This window comes from Anguilla rostrata, chromosome 2 (assembly GCF_018555375.3).
Source record: "Anguilla rostrata isolate EN2019 chromosome 2, ASM1855537v3, whole genome shotgun sequence".
Classification (NCBI taxonomy): Eukaryota; Metazoa; Chordata; class Actinopteri; order Anguilliformes; family Anguillidae; genus Anguilla; species Anguilla rostrata.
The window spans coordinates 30,931,935-30,948,582 of NC_057934.1; the positions used below are offsets into that span (position 1 = coordinate 30,931,935).

A 16,648-nucleotide genomic window follows, 5' to 3' on the forward strand; every position below is an offset into this window, starting at 1 on the left:
TATAATGAGGATATTTCACACTAACGTAAGCGTTCGTTGGTAGTAGTGTTTGTGTTTCATGCACTGGATATGACATGAAAGCTGGAACATCGCCAAAACGTGCTGGACAGATGAATATTGTTTTAATGTCATCCCGTCCCCATACAAGAAAACATTACGTACTGTAGAGTACAGAAAAACATACAAGAGTTAATGATTACACATTTAAGTAATGCACCACGTTTCATCTTAAACATTCATAAGGGGCTCATTCATATGCTTTATAATAAAAAGCATTTTATTCATTTTTGGAGAGGTTTTGGATTTGGTTCTGGACCCCTAGATATTTTAGACCACTGTACTGATGGAAAGCTTGTAATTCCCACTTGAAAATGATGCAACAGTGAGTTTCTTGAGTCAAAACAGTTGATTTGTAGTGAAAAAAAATGATTATGTTGTGATTTACAGAAATGCATAATTTAGACATTTTGAATAGATTTGGAGACAGTGGATACACTGCTTACTTTTTGCTTTATAGATCTTCAGTAGTTCTACATATTCACCCTCTTATATTTTACATACTTGTGGTCAAGGAGTTTTTGATCCAGGACATATATAGTTTAACCTGTACATATGGAATCTCTCAGTATTTCATTGCAAACTATAAAAAAGAGAAATTTATTTTTTTGTTTTTTTGCCTAGACAATTGCTGTGGCACTTTAGTTTATATTCAACATTTAGAAGAAATAATCTAAGTTACTACCGTAAATGGTACAAATGTCTAGCCTTTTTACAAGTCTCTGTGATGCTCACATCTGGAGGTATAAAGCTTTAAATAGGGTACCCCCTAAATGGGCAAGGATTGGCCAGATTTGGCATGTGCACAAAGGGGTTAATTGGTAGTGAACATGCATGGCTGAATTCTATTTTATCAGTGTCTAACCTTACAAAATACAAAAGATGGAACTGTACAAATGGCTGTTGAACACCCTGACAACAGAAAAAAGAGGAAATGGTGGAAGGCCACTAATTATAAATAAAGAAGATTGCAAAAAAGAAGAAGTCTGAGTTGTCATCCCCCCTATGCAAAGACCTGTACGGGCATTTAGGCTACTGCCTGTTAGAGGCAGCACATCGGTTGTTTAAAATCGCCAGCGTAGGCTACCCTTGCCCATAATCCAAATTCAACCCCTAGCCCCTAGTAGTTCCCTTGAAGTGCCCTCAGTATTATAACTCCCTGACATCACATCGAGGGCCACTCACAAAGATTGTACAAAGAATTCTGGGATACCCCCTGCAGTATGAAGCCTCCATTGTTGTTGGCTCAGTCATTTCTGTTGTCTATAACAGAAATATTTCATAATATTTTTAAATTGTATTTGTATTTTAATGTATTTTTAAAAGGCTCCAAACCCAAATGTATTTGGTTTCCTAGGAAAGTATTTATTTAAAGGAATGTATTTTTTAAGTACTATTTGGGAATGTATTTGGTTTTCCATTAAAATAATTTTAAAAAAATCAAGTACAAAGTATTTAATGTGTAAATGTATTTGAAAATACTTAAAATATGTATTTAACTACATTTTCAAATACAAATACGTATTTGTATTTAAACCAGGTCTGTTAACAATATAATAATTCCTTACATTTACATAGCACTTGTCTCAAAACTCAAAGCACTTCTTACAGTGAAGAGGGGGAAACTCACCTCAGCCACCACCAATGTTTAGCATCTGTGTGATGTGCAGCAGCCATTTTGCGCCAGAACGTTCACCGCGCATCAAATTTTAGAGCCTGCCTTTGGCTCCATCTTCTCTATAAGTGGCCAGATAAGCTAGTTACTACGACTTAAAAAAAAATAAATAAATGAATCACAAATCCAGAATCATAGTCCAGTTCCAGTGCAGGGGCTGACCTTTAGTCTGCCCAAAAAAAAGGTCTCTGCCCAAACGCAACAAGCAGTCTCTTTCATGCTGTTTCTTTCCATTCGCCCTCTACACTTTCCCACCCTGGTATTCATCCTGAGAGGTCTGGTGTGGTTTATTGCCAGGCCATTGCCCAACTGCCTTCAGGTGTGCACACTTTCTCCTTTGCGGTTGTGTGCAATGCCCCATGTTGACCAGAGGATGGAGCCAGCAAGCAGAGACAAATCGCCCCTCAAATGGCAGTCTCCTAGTCTTGACAGTCCTATGTTATAATCAAGATACTTATTGCTGTAGTATTTCAGGGGAACATACTGATTCTCACTAATATTTTTCTCTGACAGGTCAGCCTTGATTCGCGAGTCCGAGAAAACATCAATAAGCACCTGGCAGAGCCCAGCAGTGAGCTCTATCAGGAGGCCCAGTTACAGATCTACACCCTGATGCAGAGAGACTCCTTCCCCCGCTTTCTCAACTCCTCCATTTATAGGAAGCTCGTGGACAGCAAGAGCAGTACACATTTGGAAACTTGAACAAATTTTTCATCTTCAAAAAAACTTATATATATCCTTTTTGTAAACCAATGTTAAATGCCCTTTCCTACTGGTAAACTTAATTAGAAACCTCTCAGACAACTCTGAAAAGAAGAAATGGAAGAAAGGAATACCTCTATATCTTTCTTCTATGAGCCTGGCTTTAAAAATGAGTTCTATTTTTCACTTTATTTATATTATCAAAGTCAAAGACCTTGACTGTGATGAGTTTTGTTTTCTAACATTGATTTTGCATGCAAGAAGGTTTCAGAAATTCTGTTTTCTGGCAGAAATTACAATGGGTTGCAAGGAATTATGGGAAATTATGTTTGAGCATATGTATGGTTGTATTGTTAGCACTGGCTTATCAAGTGCACAATTTGGATGGGATTTAGTGTCTGATGTTTTTCCTTATTTTCAACCTATCCATTTAGAATACAACAGCAAAGCAAGGGCTAGAATTACAAAGTAGTTGGAGAGAGCATGTATATTACGAAAATAATTTTATATTGTAAAAATCCCTACAGCCTTTATTTAAGAAAAGGGAATAAGAGCTGTTCCAAGTTCTCTATGATTCCTTCCTGTGATTTCTTGCCCAGAGCAAAACATTTAAAGCACAGGAGCATGAGGGCTTAGGATTTTTAAAAATCCAATCTGTGTTTAGTATTATGAATTAAATCTCAAATGTATTTTAGACAGTCCATGGCAACTGGTTTCCATACTTGTTTTTTGTTTTTCTAGTGTAGATATGTTAACAAAGAGATAGGATTAGCAACAACATAATTAAATTGCCTTGTTTTTTTAAAGGTAAGAATCAGATTCAGGTGGCAGAGCAGTTCATTTATTCACAGTTAACAGGACATGATGAGATGGTGGAGGTAACATAGTTTCATTGGTTAGTTTTATGTACTGCTTTGGTAGTTTTTTTTTTTTAAATGTATGCTTACTGTGTAAAGTAAAAAAAAATGTTTAGTAATGCTTTTGGCTATGGAATGTACACTTGACCTGCAAGCAGGACATTCTATAAGTGCAATGGGCTTTCATTTTGAATTGGAAGCCAAATTCTGAATTCAATATGCTATGAAAAGGAACTTGAAGTTTGTGTCACAGCTGATGTTTAACATTCGGGGAAAGGAATATTTTGTTCTCAGTGATAACAAAGCAGAAGGCATCAGAAAATGCTAGTGCACAAATGTCTATGCAAGCACCTACAAACACACATTGTGGTATTTTTAACTGATCATGTCCTTTGGCCTTCCCCCATTTTATGTCCCCTGAGCGGAGGACATTGTAAATTCATGATCGGTGATGGCAGAAGTTGATTAGGATTGTTTAAGGATTTGGCCAGTAATGAGGTCTGCAACACAGGACTACAGTACATTCGCCAAGCTTGCAATGCACAAAATACAGCCTCAGGTAAGCCTGATTACAGTAACGTTGTACTGTAATTTGAATGGAGGTATGCTGTGTTCCATACCCTATATTACTAAAGTTGCCTGATCAGCAACATGCAAACAGATTTTAACAGCAGACTTTGTGTTGCCCAAGCTAACTAGCTACATTCATTTGTGACTAACTAAAGATTGGGGTTGGCCAGTTTATGGAAAAGAATAACTGAACTGTATATGTATGTGAACGGGCGGTGCAGGTTAGTGTTAAAACTACCTGTTAAGATATTTATACTATGGTGTATGTTTGGGAATTAATTTTATTTTTATGGATGTAATTGTAAACTAGGTGACAGAGCCCACAAATTACTTTAGCTCATCACATGATTTCTTGCTGGATTGTAGCCACTGGACCTGAAATGTGTTCTTTATGCACTCAGGACCAGTGACAAGTGAAATTGACATGTTTTTGGTGGTCATTCATCTACAGTATGCCTGCCATTTCCAGTGCTAATGTAAAACATTTGCATGTGTAAAGTATTCATCTTAAAAATGAAAAATTTGAATAATTATATGAAACCGGTTCCCAATATCCACAGTAGTGCTATTGAAACAGCATTTGTCTATCTCTTTTATTAAGACAAACTGTTCTCACCTTTCATTTTCAAATTCACTATATTGTGTTGTATAGTTATATGAATATGGACTGTGAAACTGCAAACTACTGAACATTGTTACGCAACATGCTATATTCCTTTCATTTGAGGTTCAGTACATGGTTAGTTTTAATGTCAATGCTATGTAGTGGTAGCTGAGGCTAAATTCAGAAGGGGAATGGTAGCCTAGGATCATCCAATAATGTGTGCAATTGCATGCATTTGGCCAACACTGACTATGAGTAAATACATTACTATAATAGTGGATTGCAGATATACTGTTTAATTGCCTGCTTAATATGAAGTTATTGATCCTTCAAAAAAAAAAAAAAATTCAGATTACATCCATTTGAATTGTGTCATGATTTATGAACTGCTAAATATTTTGCCAGTTATAAATAAACCTAACATGGTGTAAACCTATTGAATGGAGAGGCTGATACATCAAATTAAATCTTGGTGCATTTCCACAAAGTTTACTAGGAAATTGTAGACAGTCCCTGAGGGATATGACTGGAAACGGAAACCAGTCATTTTAACCAAATAACTGACTACAAAGAGTGTGACACTCTGGAGACAGCAAAGTTCATGGCCACACAGGCTTACTACAGTATATGCTTTTTAATGGGATAAAGTGTCACAGATTTTCATATTGCATTCCCTTGTTTGCATATCCTATTCTCTCTGTTGTTTTCATTTGTTTCATTTCATTGGTGTCCTTTTGTTTCAACTTTCTGCTCAATAATAACAAAATGTACAGATAGTCAAATGTTACATAGCACTGTATCTGTTAGAATGGATAAATTGGAATGAAAGATTAAGTATCTTGACAGAGGTTTTATTGACATTATTTTTTAAAATACTGTATGGTATCTTTTGTAACCAGAGAAATGCTGGCCTTACTTTGTAACACAAGGTTTGTCATTATACTTTACATATGATTTAGTACTACCTCCCATATTAGCACATCTAATACACGTCTAGTTGTTGTGAACAGCTTATATATAGAATTACTTGAAGCCCAACACTGTAAACAAAATGTGCATAGAGAACAATCCTATGTGCCGTGATATGATTTCAAGAGAAACTGACTCTTGTTCTTTGCGAAATTGTGTTCTGCTGGAAAAAAAATATTTAGTAATAGGTTTAAAGAATTCAGGAAATGTACTGTCTAAGGGCTAGCTTCATTTTGCCTATGCAAATATTTTTTCGAAAGGAACAGTTTGGAGAGCTTTCTGCCTCTACTGCAAAGAACATGGTTCACAATGCCCTTTGCTGATTTAATCAAGTTAAGGAAGTTTTCACATTCATTTTATTTGTATCTACAATTATATATATCAAGAGTATGTGAAATAGTGTATACTATATAGATAATATAGTGTATGCATATGTGATGTTTAAAGCATTTTTGAAGTTTGGCTTTTAATAAATGTATATCTTTCTGAATTGTGGCTGTGTTATGAAATCTTGGTAAGACAGCAGGTCTCTGTAAATGTAAAATATTTCTCTAGAACAGATGTTTACAGATAACTAATCGTTTCTTCAATTGTGTAGTATTCATTTATTACAATTGTAAGGATACACTTAATGTACGATAACTTTATGCAGAGCAGAACCTGAAAGGCTTAAAAAGTGTAGCCGCTGTGATTGTACTGAGGATAATGTGTTTTAAGGGCTATGTGAGACACTTTAACAAAGATGTTTTAAGTTCAACACAAATACCAAACACACACTGGGTTGCCTGTTCTGTTCAATCTGTTACACACTCACACTGCAGTCCCCCGTCCCCCCCAAAGAAGTGGGACAACTTCAAACTTCTCATATATGGTATTGTACTTAATTAGAAGATTTACTGAATATAGCAGAACTCTGAGTGCCCACTTTCCATTTGACTCTGGATTTTATATTATGCCAAAAATGTGGAATCACATTTTCTCAAGGGATGAGTGCATCTGAGCACCTGGTGCAGTGACATTTTCATCCAGGGTGGTTTACACTTTGTATTATGTTTTTCATTTTTGTAGTCATCTTCTACGCTTGTCTGTCTGACATATTTCATCATGTGGAAAGGGTAACTCAAACGTTGCACCTGCCATGCTTTCAGAAATGGGGCTTCTTATGATTTCTTGTGCATAGACTTATTGCAGGGCAGTTATTAATAAGTATTGTTCATACTTTTCTATAAATGGTTTAGAATGTAAACAATTACAAATGTAATGCCAGGATAGCTTATACAAGCTTTTAACTTTTTTGTTCACTATTATGATTTTGTCATTTAGCAGATGCTTTTATGTGAGGGAGTGGGGAATTAGGGAGACCAAACGCGACTGAGCAGGATACTTTAAGCTATCCACCTGGGCGGAATAACCACTAAATCTCGTTAAAGACAAAAGGATAGGGGAAAAGTAGACAAAAAGAAAAACAATACTCCTATGGGAGACTATCCCAAAGAAAAAGCTTTAATGACCCGAATACAGAGTGAAGAAACTAAGGCTTAAGGAGTATTGGGATGGCAGGTATGCCATCCCGCCAAGTTACGCCTTGGCAGGGGCATGTCCCATACCTATACAGCACCGAGAGTTTGGCACTTTTCAGGGTTCCCCACAGGAATAACCACAACAGCCACAGACACTCAGCCCTTAAAAACATTACATTCTGTACATTCTGACCCCATTTCAACAGACAGATTTCATAAACAACTTCACATGTCCACACAATAAAGCCCCAAACTAAGGGGATTTTGCGTTTTCTCCTTCTTCTCTTTCTTCATGTTCTTCTCATTCTTATTTTTCCTGCCGCCTATCCCACTAACAACATGTCTCCCCATTGGACATTTTACGGACACCAGCCAAATCCTCACCCTCATGACCCAATCAAAACGTACACACGCAAAATAGCCATACCTTTTTACTCTGAAACATTTCCAGTTCTAGCAGCTAATCTGCCTGTGGCCTAGTGGGTCAGGCTACAGTCTTGGGAACATGGGGTCGTTGGTTCAAGCCCAGCTAGGGACACGTTTCTTTAACCTGCTTTTACCCTCACTAATAATTGTCTGCTACTTCTCAATTATTGCTTTTGCACCATATCTACCCGCCGTTCACCGAACTTATACACTGCATTATGATGTACCGTCTGCACGTTCAGTTATTAACCGGCTACAATATTGCAAAGCCACATGGATTCAATGGGAGCTCTTCTGTGCTTACTGGCCTGTGTTCTTTAAAACCACGGACAGGTTTGCTAATGATATTTCACGCATTGCATAGCTATGTTGCATTAACAAAGTCACAGACTGGTAACCCTCCGGTTGAAGGATTGAATCCCGCCTCGCCCTCAGGCAGATAATTTCCTTTTTTACACTAACATTTTCTTACGCTTTTATATTTGCTTTACTAAAACTCACTCACGGCCACTCATATGCATTTCATGACAGCAAATGTATTCCTTTTATTAAAAAGTTACACCAGTTCACCGCTGTGCCATTTCTACTAACTATATTTCTTCACTTGGCTACCTTACAAAACCTTCTTATCAGCAAACGCCACGTTTCTACATTCATGTTACCTTGCCCTGTTCTCTATCTAGCCACATACAAACAATTACTGCGTATGTAGCTACGTTCTGCAACTCCCCATTAAAACATTACATTTAAATTCATGACTCACATATAAGTATAACTACTAGTACTGAACATGAGAAAAGCACATTAGTGCAATAGACTTCACACGTTACTTAACCCTCCACTTTACCAGCTAATGCTTTACACCGACTGTTATATATACCATTCCATAAGGAAACTAAGCTCGCTCATGGCCACTTTATTTACCCCGCACTATAGTCTGTCATCATGTAAACCTTCACCTACATGCCCATTCTGCTAAAAACATATTGTTTCAACTACGCAATTTCATCATTTCATCCTCATTTCTCTCATGCTGTTGTTGTTTTCTCATATGCAAAGCCTACTGGGACATATGCGTCTGCTCCTATTCTCCAGTATCAAGTTTTCCGGTTCTAGCTTAGCAAAACAGCGAACAGGATTCCCACCTGCAGATAAGCCTATCAAAATGCCTTATAAACCTTACAAACACTAAAAGTGCATCTCCACGAAATAACAGACAATGGAGCAGGACAGCAGGGTACACAAGTTGCGACCTAGGCAGCTCTAATTCTACGGGCTTGCTGATTCTTTTCTCAATCAAGGCTTGTTGGATGTCCGTGAGTACATACACTGGCCATATTTCACCTGCGTTTACACTTACACACCACCGCACCCTTTGTCACAGCCACTGTTTTACATATATAGCAAACCGAAACCGCTAAACAGTACACGCCCATCAGACTGTACAAATTCACTCAAGGACAGCCATAATCCACAACCGTTTCTTACAGGGTCACTTCGCATTTCTCACTCTCATAATAAAACGCTTTGCAAAAAAATGATATCTCATAAAAAACACGTTTTCAACGTACAAAAATGCCAAGTTACTCAAAAGTATTGATATCAAAATGACGCCAAGTTACGGTACTACAAACAATATAGGCTATCTTGCCTCACCGAAATTAAATAAGATGTATTCCAAAGCAATGCTACCCAATATTTCCTCAGTTCTTTCAAGTCACTTGGCCCTGTGTTTTGTAATCATACCATTTTACAATGTCATGCAAACTTTGTGTAAGATCAAAGAGTCAAATATTTCGAATTGACTCATGGAACACATTGAAATTCATGTACAAAACTGCTGATGAGTAACTACAGGAAGCATATTTCTCCAGAAAACATATGTTTACACTTGCTTCTGAACTGAATTTGAGTACATGTACAAGTGATTGTATATTTGTTACGTACAATAAATACTGCATGTAAAATACATATTGTACATACATACATAGAGAACTTCTTTATCCCCATGGGGACATTTCCCTCACAGCATGTTACATTCAAATTTTACGAACAGACATTTATACCAAGAAACATTCATGCAACAGAAAGGCTGGGCAGCGAAATACATACATACCAATACAAATTGGACATATAGACGCCTATTCAATCAATCTTGACTGTGAGAAAGCCATTCACACATGTTTGGCCTGTCCATGTACTGCATGCTTATACACACAGGGCCAAGTGACTTGAAAGAACTGAGGAAATATTGGGTAGTATTGCTTTGGAATACATCTTATTTAATTTCGGTGAGGCAAGATAACCTATATTGTTTGTAGTACCGTAACTTGGCGTCATTTTGATATCAATACTTTTGAGTAACTTGGCATTTTTGTACGTTGAAAACGTGTTTTTTATGAGATTGAGTATACGAAAACAAAACAACAGTCTGAATAGATTGGTGGACGTGAGAACTTTGAGAGCAGCCCTCGCACAGAGGACTGTCAAAAGAACCACAAGAGAGTTGTAGAAATGAGTAAAACTTAGTGCTAATTTAGTAGCCCCCAATCTAATAATCTCAAAATTCAGTTCCGCAGTAAATCTTCGCATAAATCAAAGGACGTAGAAGCGGGACTGATCTAGTACTGATCAAAACAACTAAACCTATTACCAAACTGACTAAGTTACCGGCTTTCGTGTAACGCAAGTTGACACTGAAGCAAAGCTTATCGGTTTGCTAGGGGTTTAAATAGAAAGCCAATAGGTGCAAACAGTAAAAAGAGATTTGCATGCGTATAATTCAATCAAGGAAATGAAGGACACTTAATGGCCGTAATAACTGAAGAAAAGGCGCAGAAAAACAATTGCCATAATAAATGAAAGAATGGCGCAGATGGATAAGAAATGGTGTTATCACCCCAAACCGTGACATTTCAGTGAACTACAAAGTATATTTTAGATGGTAAGCAAACACCACAAGCTAGGGATATGCAAAGATTTAATCATATAAATGCCACTGTTAAACAGATATTAATACTGCCTTCCTGACTGACTGGGGCCACTATCAGGGGGAGAGGGTAGAGAAGAGCAGGGTCCGTGAGGAGAGCCTGCTAGATAAACAGAGAGATTTGGCAGCCAGCTGGCAAGAGGATGCTGAATGGAGAGGTCTGGTTGGAATGTATAGTGTAATTAAGGTAGGAAGGTTCAGTACCATTTGAAGCTTGGCATGCCAGTGTGAGTTGAATTGAACCCACTAGAAGCCAATGAAGGGTGTTCAAAGTGGTGTGATATGTATGAATTTAGGCAGGTTGAAGACCAGGAAGAGCATGAAAACAATAATTTCGTGGTCAGTTAACCAATTCTTGGATGAGGCCGGCGTGTGCAGAATCAGTGGTGCCATGATGTATGGGGTGGGAATTAGGACGTTTCCAAGGGCCCTGACTGACAGTGCCCTCATAAAGAAAATAGGATTAATAACGTTTTATTAATAGACAATTTAGTAGGCAATTTCACAAATAGGAACTGGTAAATTAGGTAGACCTGGATGGAACAATGGTTTGATGACCAGAGATACATGGGGACACCAAACCAGTACAAGCGAGAGAGGCTGCTTAAACAAAATAAAATAAATAAAGAGAAATCTTCACCGTTGACTCTCATGGGATCTTGAGACAGCTTTTCAGCTCAGTTTCAGTCTGTTTCACGCTCTCTTGGTGGGCAGATTTTGGTCTCAGACACTTACTGTGGAAAGCAAAATTTGAAAGGCATACTATGCAGGATTGTATAGCCAACTGTGGTCCTGTGTTTACAATCAAGTAAGTCTCCCCCTCCATCTTCAACCCCGCTCACTCATCTCGAGTACCCAACTTCACCTATCTAGCTACCTAACATACCATAGCTAGCTGGAAAGCTAGAGGTAACGTTACACCCAGGTCCAACTAACAGGAAACACACCACATGCTTTTCATCTTCTTAGTTAACTTCAGCTGTCGCCATCGTGGAAAAGCAATTTCACATGTGAAATACTGAAATCTATCATATCTATTATTTTCAAGAAACAAGTTAGAATTGTTTCTTGAAAATAACCGCATCCTAAGTGATAGCCAAAATGGTTTTTACAAGGGAAGGTCATGCCTGACAAACCTTCTGGTGTTCTTTGAAGAAGCTACTGAGTGTTATGACTATTACAAGGCTTATGATATTATATACTTAGATTTCAAAAAAGCATTTGATAAGGTACCACATGAGAGACTTGTTGAAGACCGTTGCAATTACAGGAATTATTTCTGAGTGGATTCGGAACTGCTTTCAGGGTAGAACACTAATGGAAGTAGGAGGGATATTATCTGAGCGGGGAATTGTGATAAGTGGACGACTGCCCTTCCTCATTTATATCAATGACCTTCACAATGACATGGAAAGAACATTAGTCATATTTGCAGATGATACAAAACTGGGAGGCCCAGCTAATAGTTTGGAATCTACTAAATTAATCCAAGAAGATTTAAACAATATCCAGAAGTGGGTAATTCGATATAGCTAAATGTAAAGTTCAGCATGTGAAAAAAAAAATTATTCAGGATTATGGGAGGAACAAAAATGGAATGTGCTCGATTTGAAGACTTGAAAGTGTTGGTTGATCAAAGTGTCATGGTTCTGTGTTTCTGTCTCTGTTTTTCCCTGCTGGGCCGTCAGATGGCGGCACTTGTTTTGTGTCCTGCTCGTTCCCCTGTTGGTTAATTGTATTATTGCTTTCAATTATTTTATTATTGTTTCTGCTTGTGTCTCGTTGTTCCCACCCTGTTCTAGTTTGATTGTTAATTGTGCCCTCCTGTGTCTTGTTGGTTTTGAGTCTATTTAAGTCCTTTGTCTCCCTGACTCAATGCATTTCATGTGAGTTTCTGCCTGCCCGTGTTTTGACCTGCTTGTGTGTTTCTGCCTGTTCGTTCCTGCCTGGTTTCTGTCCTGCCTGTGTTCTGCTCTGTGTGTTTTGAATTTAGAGTTTTCTGTTTTGTGTTTTTTTTTGGAAGTGCCCGTCGTGGTCTCTTTTTGGTTCCCGGTTTTGTTTATTGTTAATAGTAAAGTCTTTGTTTAAACGTGTTTTTTCCACTCCGCGTCTGGGTCCTACCCTCCCGTACATGACAGAATTTTTAAAAAAAAACACAAAACTGTACTCAAAATTCAAAACATACACAGAACAGAACACGGGCAGGACAGAAACCAGGCAGGAATGAACAGGCAGAAACACACAAGCAGGTCAAAACTCAGGCAGGCAGAAACACATGAAATGCATTCAGAAACTCAAGGAACCAGCACCCGAGTCAGGGAGACAAAGGACTTAAATAGACTCAAAACCAACAAGACACAGGAGGGCACAATTAACAATCAAACTAGAACAGGGTGGGAACAACGAGACACAAGCAGAAACAATAATAAAATAATTGAAAGCAATAATACAATTAACCAACAGGGGAACGAGCAGGACACAAAACAGAAGTGCCGCCATCTGGCGGCCCAACAGGGAAAAACAGAGACAGAAACACAGAACCATGACACAAAGTTTTTCATGTTCTAGGCACTGTGCTGTAGCGGTAAAAAGGCCAACAGGATGCTGGGATATATAGCCAATAGTATTGAGTATAAATCCAAGGAATTTATACTTATCTTTAAAAAAGTACAATTGTTTGACTACTCTTGGAGTATTGTGTGCAGTTCTGGGGCCCGTACTGTAAGAAAGAAGAAAAGATTGAAAGAAGGGTAACCAAATTTATTCCTAGTATGAAAGACAAATCCAATGACGAAAGACTACAAGAGGTTCTTCAGGTTGAGTACTGTTAGTGGAATGAGGGGAACATAGATGGAAATTAGCAAAAGATCAATTCTGTACAGACATTAGGAAGAATTTTTTCAGGCAGAGAGTAGTCAATGTGTGGAATAGCCTGCCAGGTCACACAATAGGGGCAGAAACTCAGGGGATTTTTGAGAACAGGCTTGATACAGTGTTAGATCCAATTTAGTCAGGAAAATGGTGAGCATTGCTGAGCTGAATGGCCTGTTCTCGTCATCGGTATGTTATGTTATGTTCAATGTCCCAAACATATTTTAGAAGAAGAAATACAGGCAGAGGAGCATGACTTCGTCAAATGTACTCAAAGACAGAGACAAGACTCAAGAAGGCTACTATATAGTATTTTCAAGGTAAAAATTCACCATAGTATGTCTTTTAAGCCCTGGGCTGATTTGTTAACGCAACCCAGGTGTCTGTGCCTGTTTAACCAGTATTAATTGGGTCCCAGATTGCTGCAATTTCCTCTCCCAAAACGACCCCTGCCACACTCACATTTTCAGTAAATATGTAGTCACCTGAATTTCCCTGAAGGGGCTTCCTCTAACTTTTACAAGACATGTCTCGACTCAGTCAGACAGTAGGCGTGTGTCTTGACAATCTCTAACACGCACATATGCGGACACGTATGCGCACACAGCCTCTGCTTTCTCAGGTGGTCCAAATGTCATATTATACATAGTAAAATTTACATACTCACAGATCCATTAACATTCAACAATTCATCAAACGGTACCACTTTTGTTTCCACAAAGAAAGACTGCTTCATGCACTTACTTTTGTTTCACAACCAATAGTCACTCACTGCAAGAAATAGATTGCATGTGTATTATGAACAGGTTTACTTTCCAATTGAAGTCCTAAACTCAAAGTGCTCTCAAGGTGTTTTAGGGCTAGGGCTGGCTCTATTTTAATAAATTCCTGAGTGTTCAAAAAACAGTCTTGTTCAGTTATGCAATGACATTGATGGTACAGTTGTGGATGTATTCTGTTGGACTGATTTCCTGCTCTGGAACTTTTTTTATTAAAATGTGCTGCAGAGATCTTGGCTTTGACCTAAAGCACCAGCCTTTGAAGTGGTAGCCTCCCTAGCTGACTGTCAGGCTCACTCATTCATTCATCCTTTGAGAGTGTTCGTGCTTGCGTTCTTAAAAAAGGGAATTTCCAGTTGTGCAACATACAAACTTGCTGTTCCTGATTCAGAATCCTCCTTCAGGTCAGATAAATCTACTAAGTGACACGAGATCAGAGACAGGATATATGGACCCGGGCGCAGAGGCAGACTTGGAGGCGAACATAGTGCAAAAGTGATTTTATTGTGGTTGTGCCTAAGTATTTACAAGTGCAAGTTAAACTAGAAATATTTACAAAGATATTTACAAGAGATATACAGAGAAACATAAAACAACAAACTGGAATGAACCACGGACTAAACACTAAGACAAAAGAATAAAACACTAGGATAAGTGTTACGGTTTGAAACCCATGTCTGCAGCCGCGGAGTTTAAAAACACGGACACTTGAATTGTGTGCAGCCATTTTTTCATCGCAATTTTAATTTAAATTTTAACATCGGCGGCAAATGTTTAAAAAAATGGTTGTGTATGGAAAGGCGCATACTAGACACCCGTACACAATATTTTTTTGAAACATTTGCCGGCGATGCTAAAATTGCGAAAGAATGGCTGCACACAATTCAAGTGTCCGTGTCTTTTAAACTCTGCGGCTGCAGACACGGGTTTTAAACCATAACAATAAGGAAAACAAAATAGGAAACACACAAGTATAACAAGAACTAGCAGAAATCACAAACAGAGGACACAGAGCTAAGGAGTGCAAGACGGGACAAAAACTACAGGGAATTACGGCTTTGCTTAGGCAGAACCGTGACACTAAAGCCGGGCACCCACCGCACGCGTATCGACCGCGAGCGCACTACGTGCGTAACTGAAGCGTAGTTGAAGTACTGTTATTACAACGGCACCGGGCGACGTCGTCTCTACCAGATGCGAACGTGTCGCGAACCGGCTGCGAAGCTCGCGCGACACAAGCGAACTGAAGCGTAGTTTTTCGCTTCTGTTCTATTTTTTCGGCTTGTCGCGCGTCACGATGGCCTGTTTATACACAGAAATATGCTCTAAAATGCTAGGTATACATGCTCTGATTTATATTTCATCCTTATATTACTGGGGGTGTGTCCCTAGTTACCTCCCAGATATTTTATAAGCAGCTAAAAAAATACAAGCCTTTTCGTTTTTGTATTGTCCTTGCAGAAAAAAAAAAAAAAAAAAACTGGAACCTGGGGAAAAGGCAAACTTAGTTTTGCTATCTTATTTTGCGGAGGGGGTGGGGTAAATTTGAAAATACACCACAGAAAGACGTAGCCTATTGAATGACGTAGAAGTGAATGCACCGAGCAGCGGTTTGTTAGCTCGAGTATTGGAAGGTAGTTTTTAACCAACTATTGCTCAGCCTATTTGACTTCTCCGATGTCTTTGTTCGCCGTGCTTTCAAAAAGGGCTTGTTAATAAAAATCAGATAATCCACAGAGCTTTAAAAAAATCAGATTATTTAGTGGTCTTGCCGATGAAAATGCACCTATTTTATAAATGAAGTTGTAAGCAAGCCTTTATTGCACTTGTACTTCAAAGCTTCCGGTGTTCATGGCGTTGTGGTGTTCATATCCCTTCAAGATTAAACTGTTACGCTATCTTGATTATTAGCTGATTTTACTAAATCTGATCCTATAAATGTTTTGACGTGAATGACAAGACAGCATGGGAATTCCCAATGGTTGATTACGGATTATTTATTATTATTATGATCATTACATATTCTTCATGAAATTGGCACGCTTGTTAACCAAGCAAACAAATTAATACAGTTTGAGATTGATTATTATGCAGGCTACGTTGCGATTTAAGCTTATGGTAATTCTTGAAAGTGTTTACTTTCTCACGTATTTACATGAGTTAACGAAATATTACCAAATTAACAAACTGAAAAAGGTCTCTCACCAAAGTATTCACTTAACCCATAATCAACAGTCGTGAACAAACGTGAAATACACGATGTAATCCCACTGCAGACTGCGAGAGCTACTATGAATATAGAGCTTTAAGCAAGCCTTTGCGCGACACAAACGGAACCAATGGAGAAACGCTACGCGCCCCGCCGTGCTGCTTCGCCGTGCTGCTTACGCGCCGCTTACGCTACGCGTGCGGTGGGTGCCCGGCGTAAGACTGACCCTACTGATCCTCAACAAGGGCATACCATACGGCTGTGTGCTCAGTCCCCTCTTGTACTCTTGAAAGCCAGCATCCTCACAAACTTCTACAAGTGCACTATCGAGAGCTTGCTAATGGGCTGCACCATGGTCTGGTACGGGAACTGCTCTGCCCACAGCCGTAAATCACTATAGAGAGCAGTGGAGGCGGCACA

General features: G+C 38.6%; 2 protein-coding genes across 3 annotated transcripts in view; one reads left to right on the forward strand and one right to left on the reverse strand.

The window, feature by feature from the left end:
• The window catches only part of LOC135247750 (regulator of G-protein signaling 17-like), a 48,727-nt gene extending 42,803 nt beyond the window's left edge, over positions 1–5,924 (forward strand). The window contains exon 6 of the mRNA XM_064321547.1: positions 2,246–5,924. Within this exon, the coding sequence (XP_064177617.1) occupies positions 2,246–2,434 (189 nt within the window). The 3' untranslated portion in view covers positions 2,435–5,924. The remainder of the gene's footprint in view (positions 1–2,245) is intronic.
• Positions 1–16,648, reverse strand: part of ifngr1 (interferon gamma receptor 1) — a 167,789-nt gene that overhangs the window by 107,716 nt on the left and 43,425 nt on the right. The window lies entirely within an intron of this gene.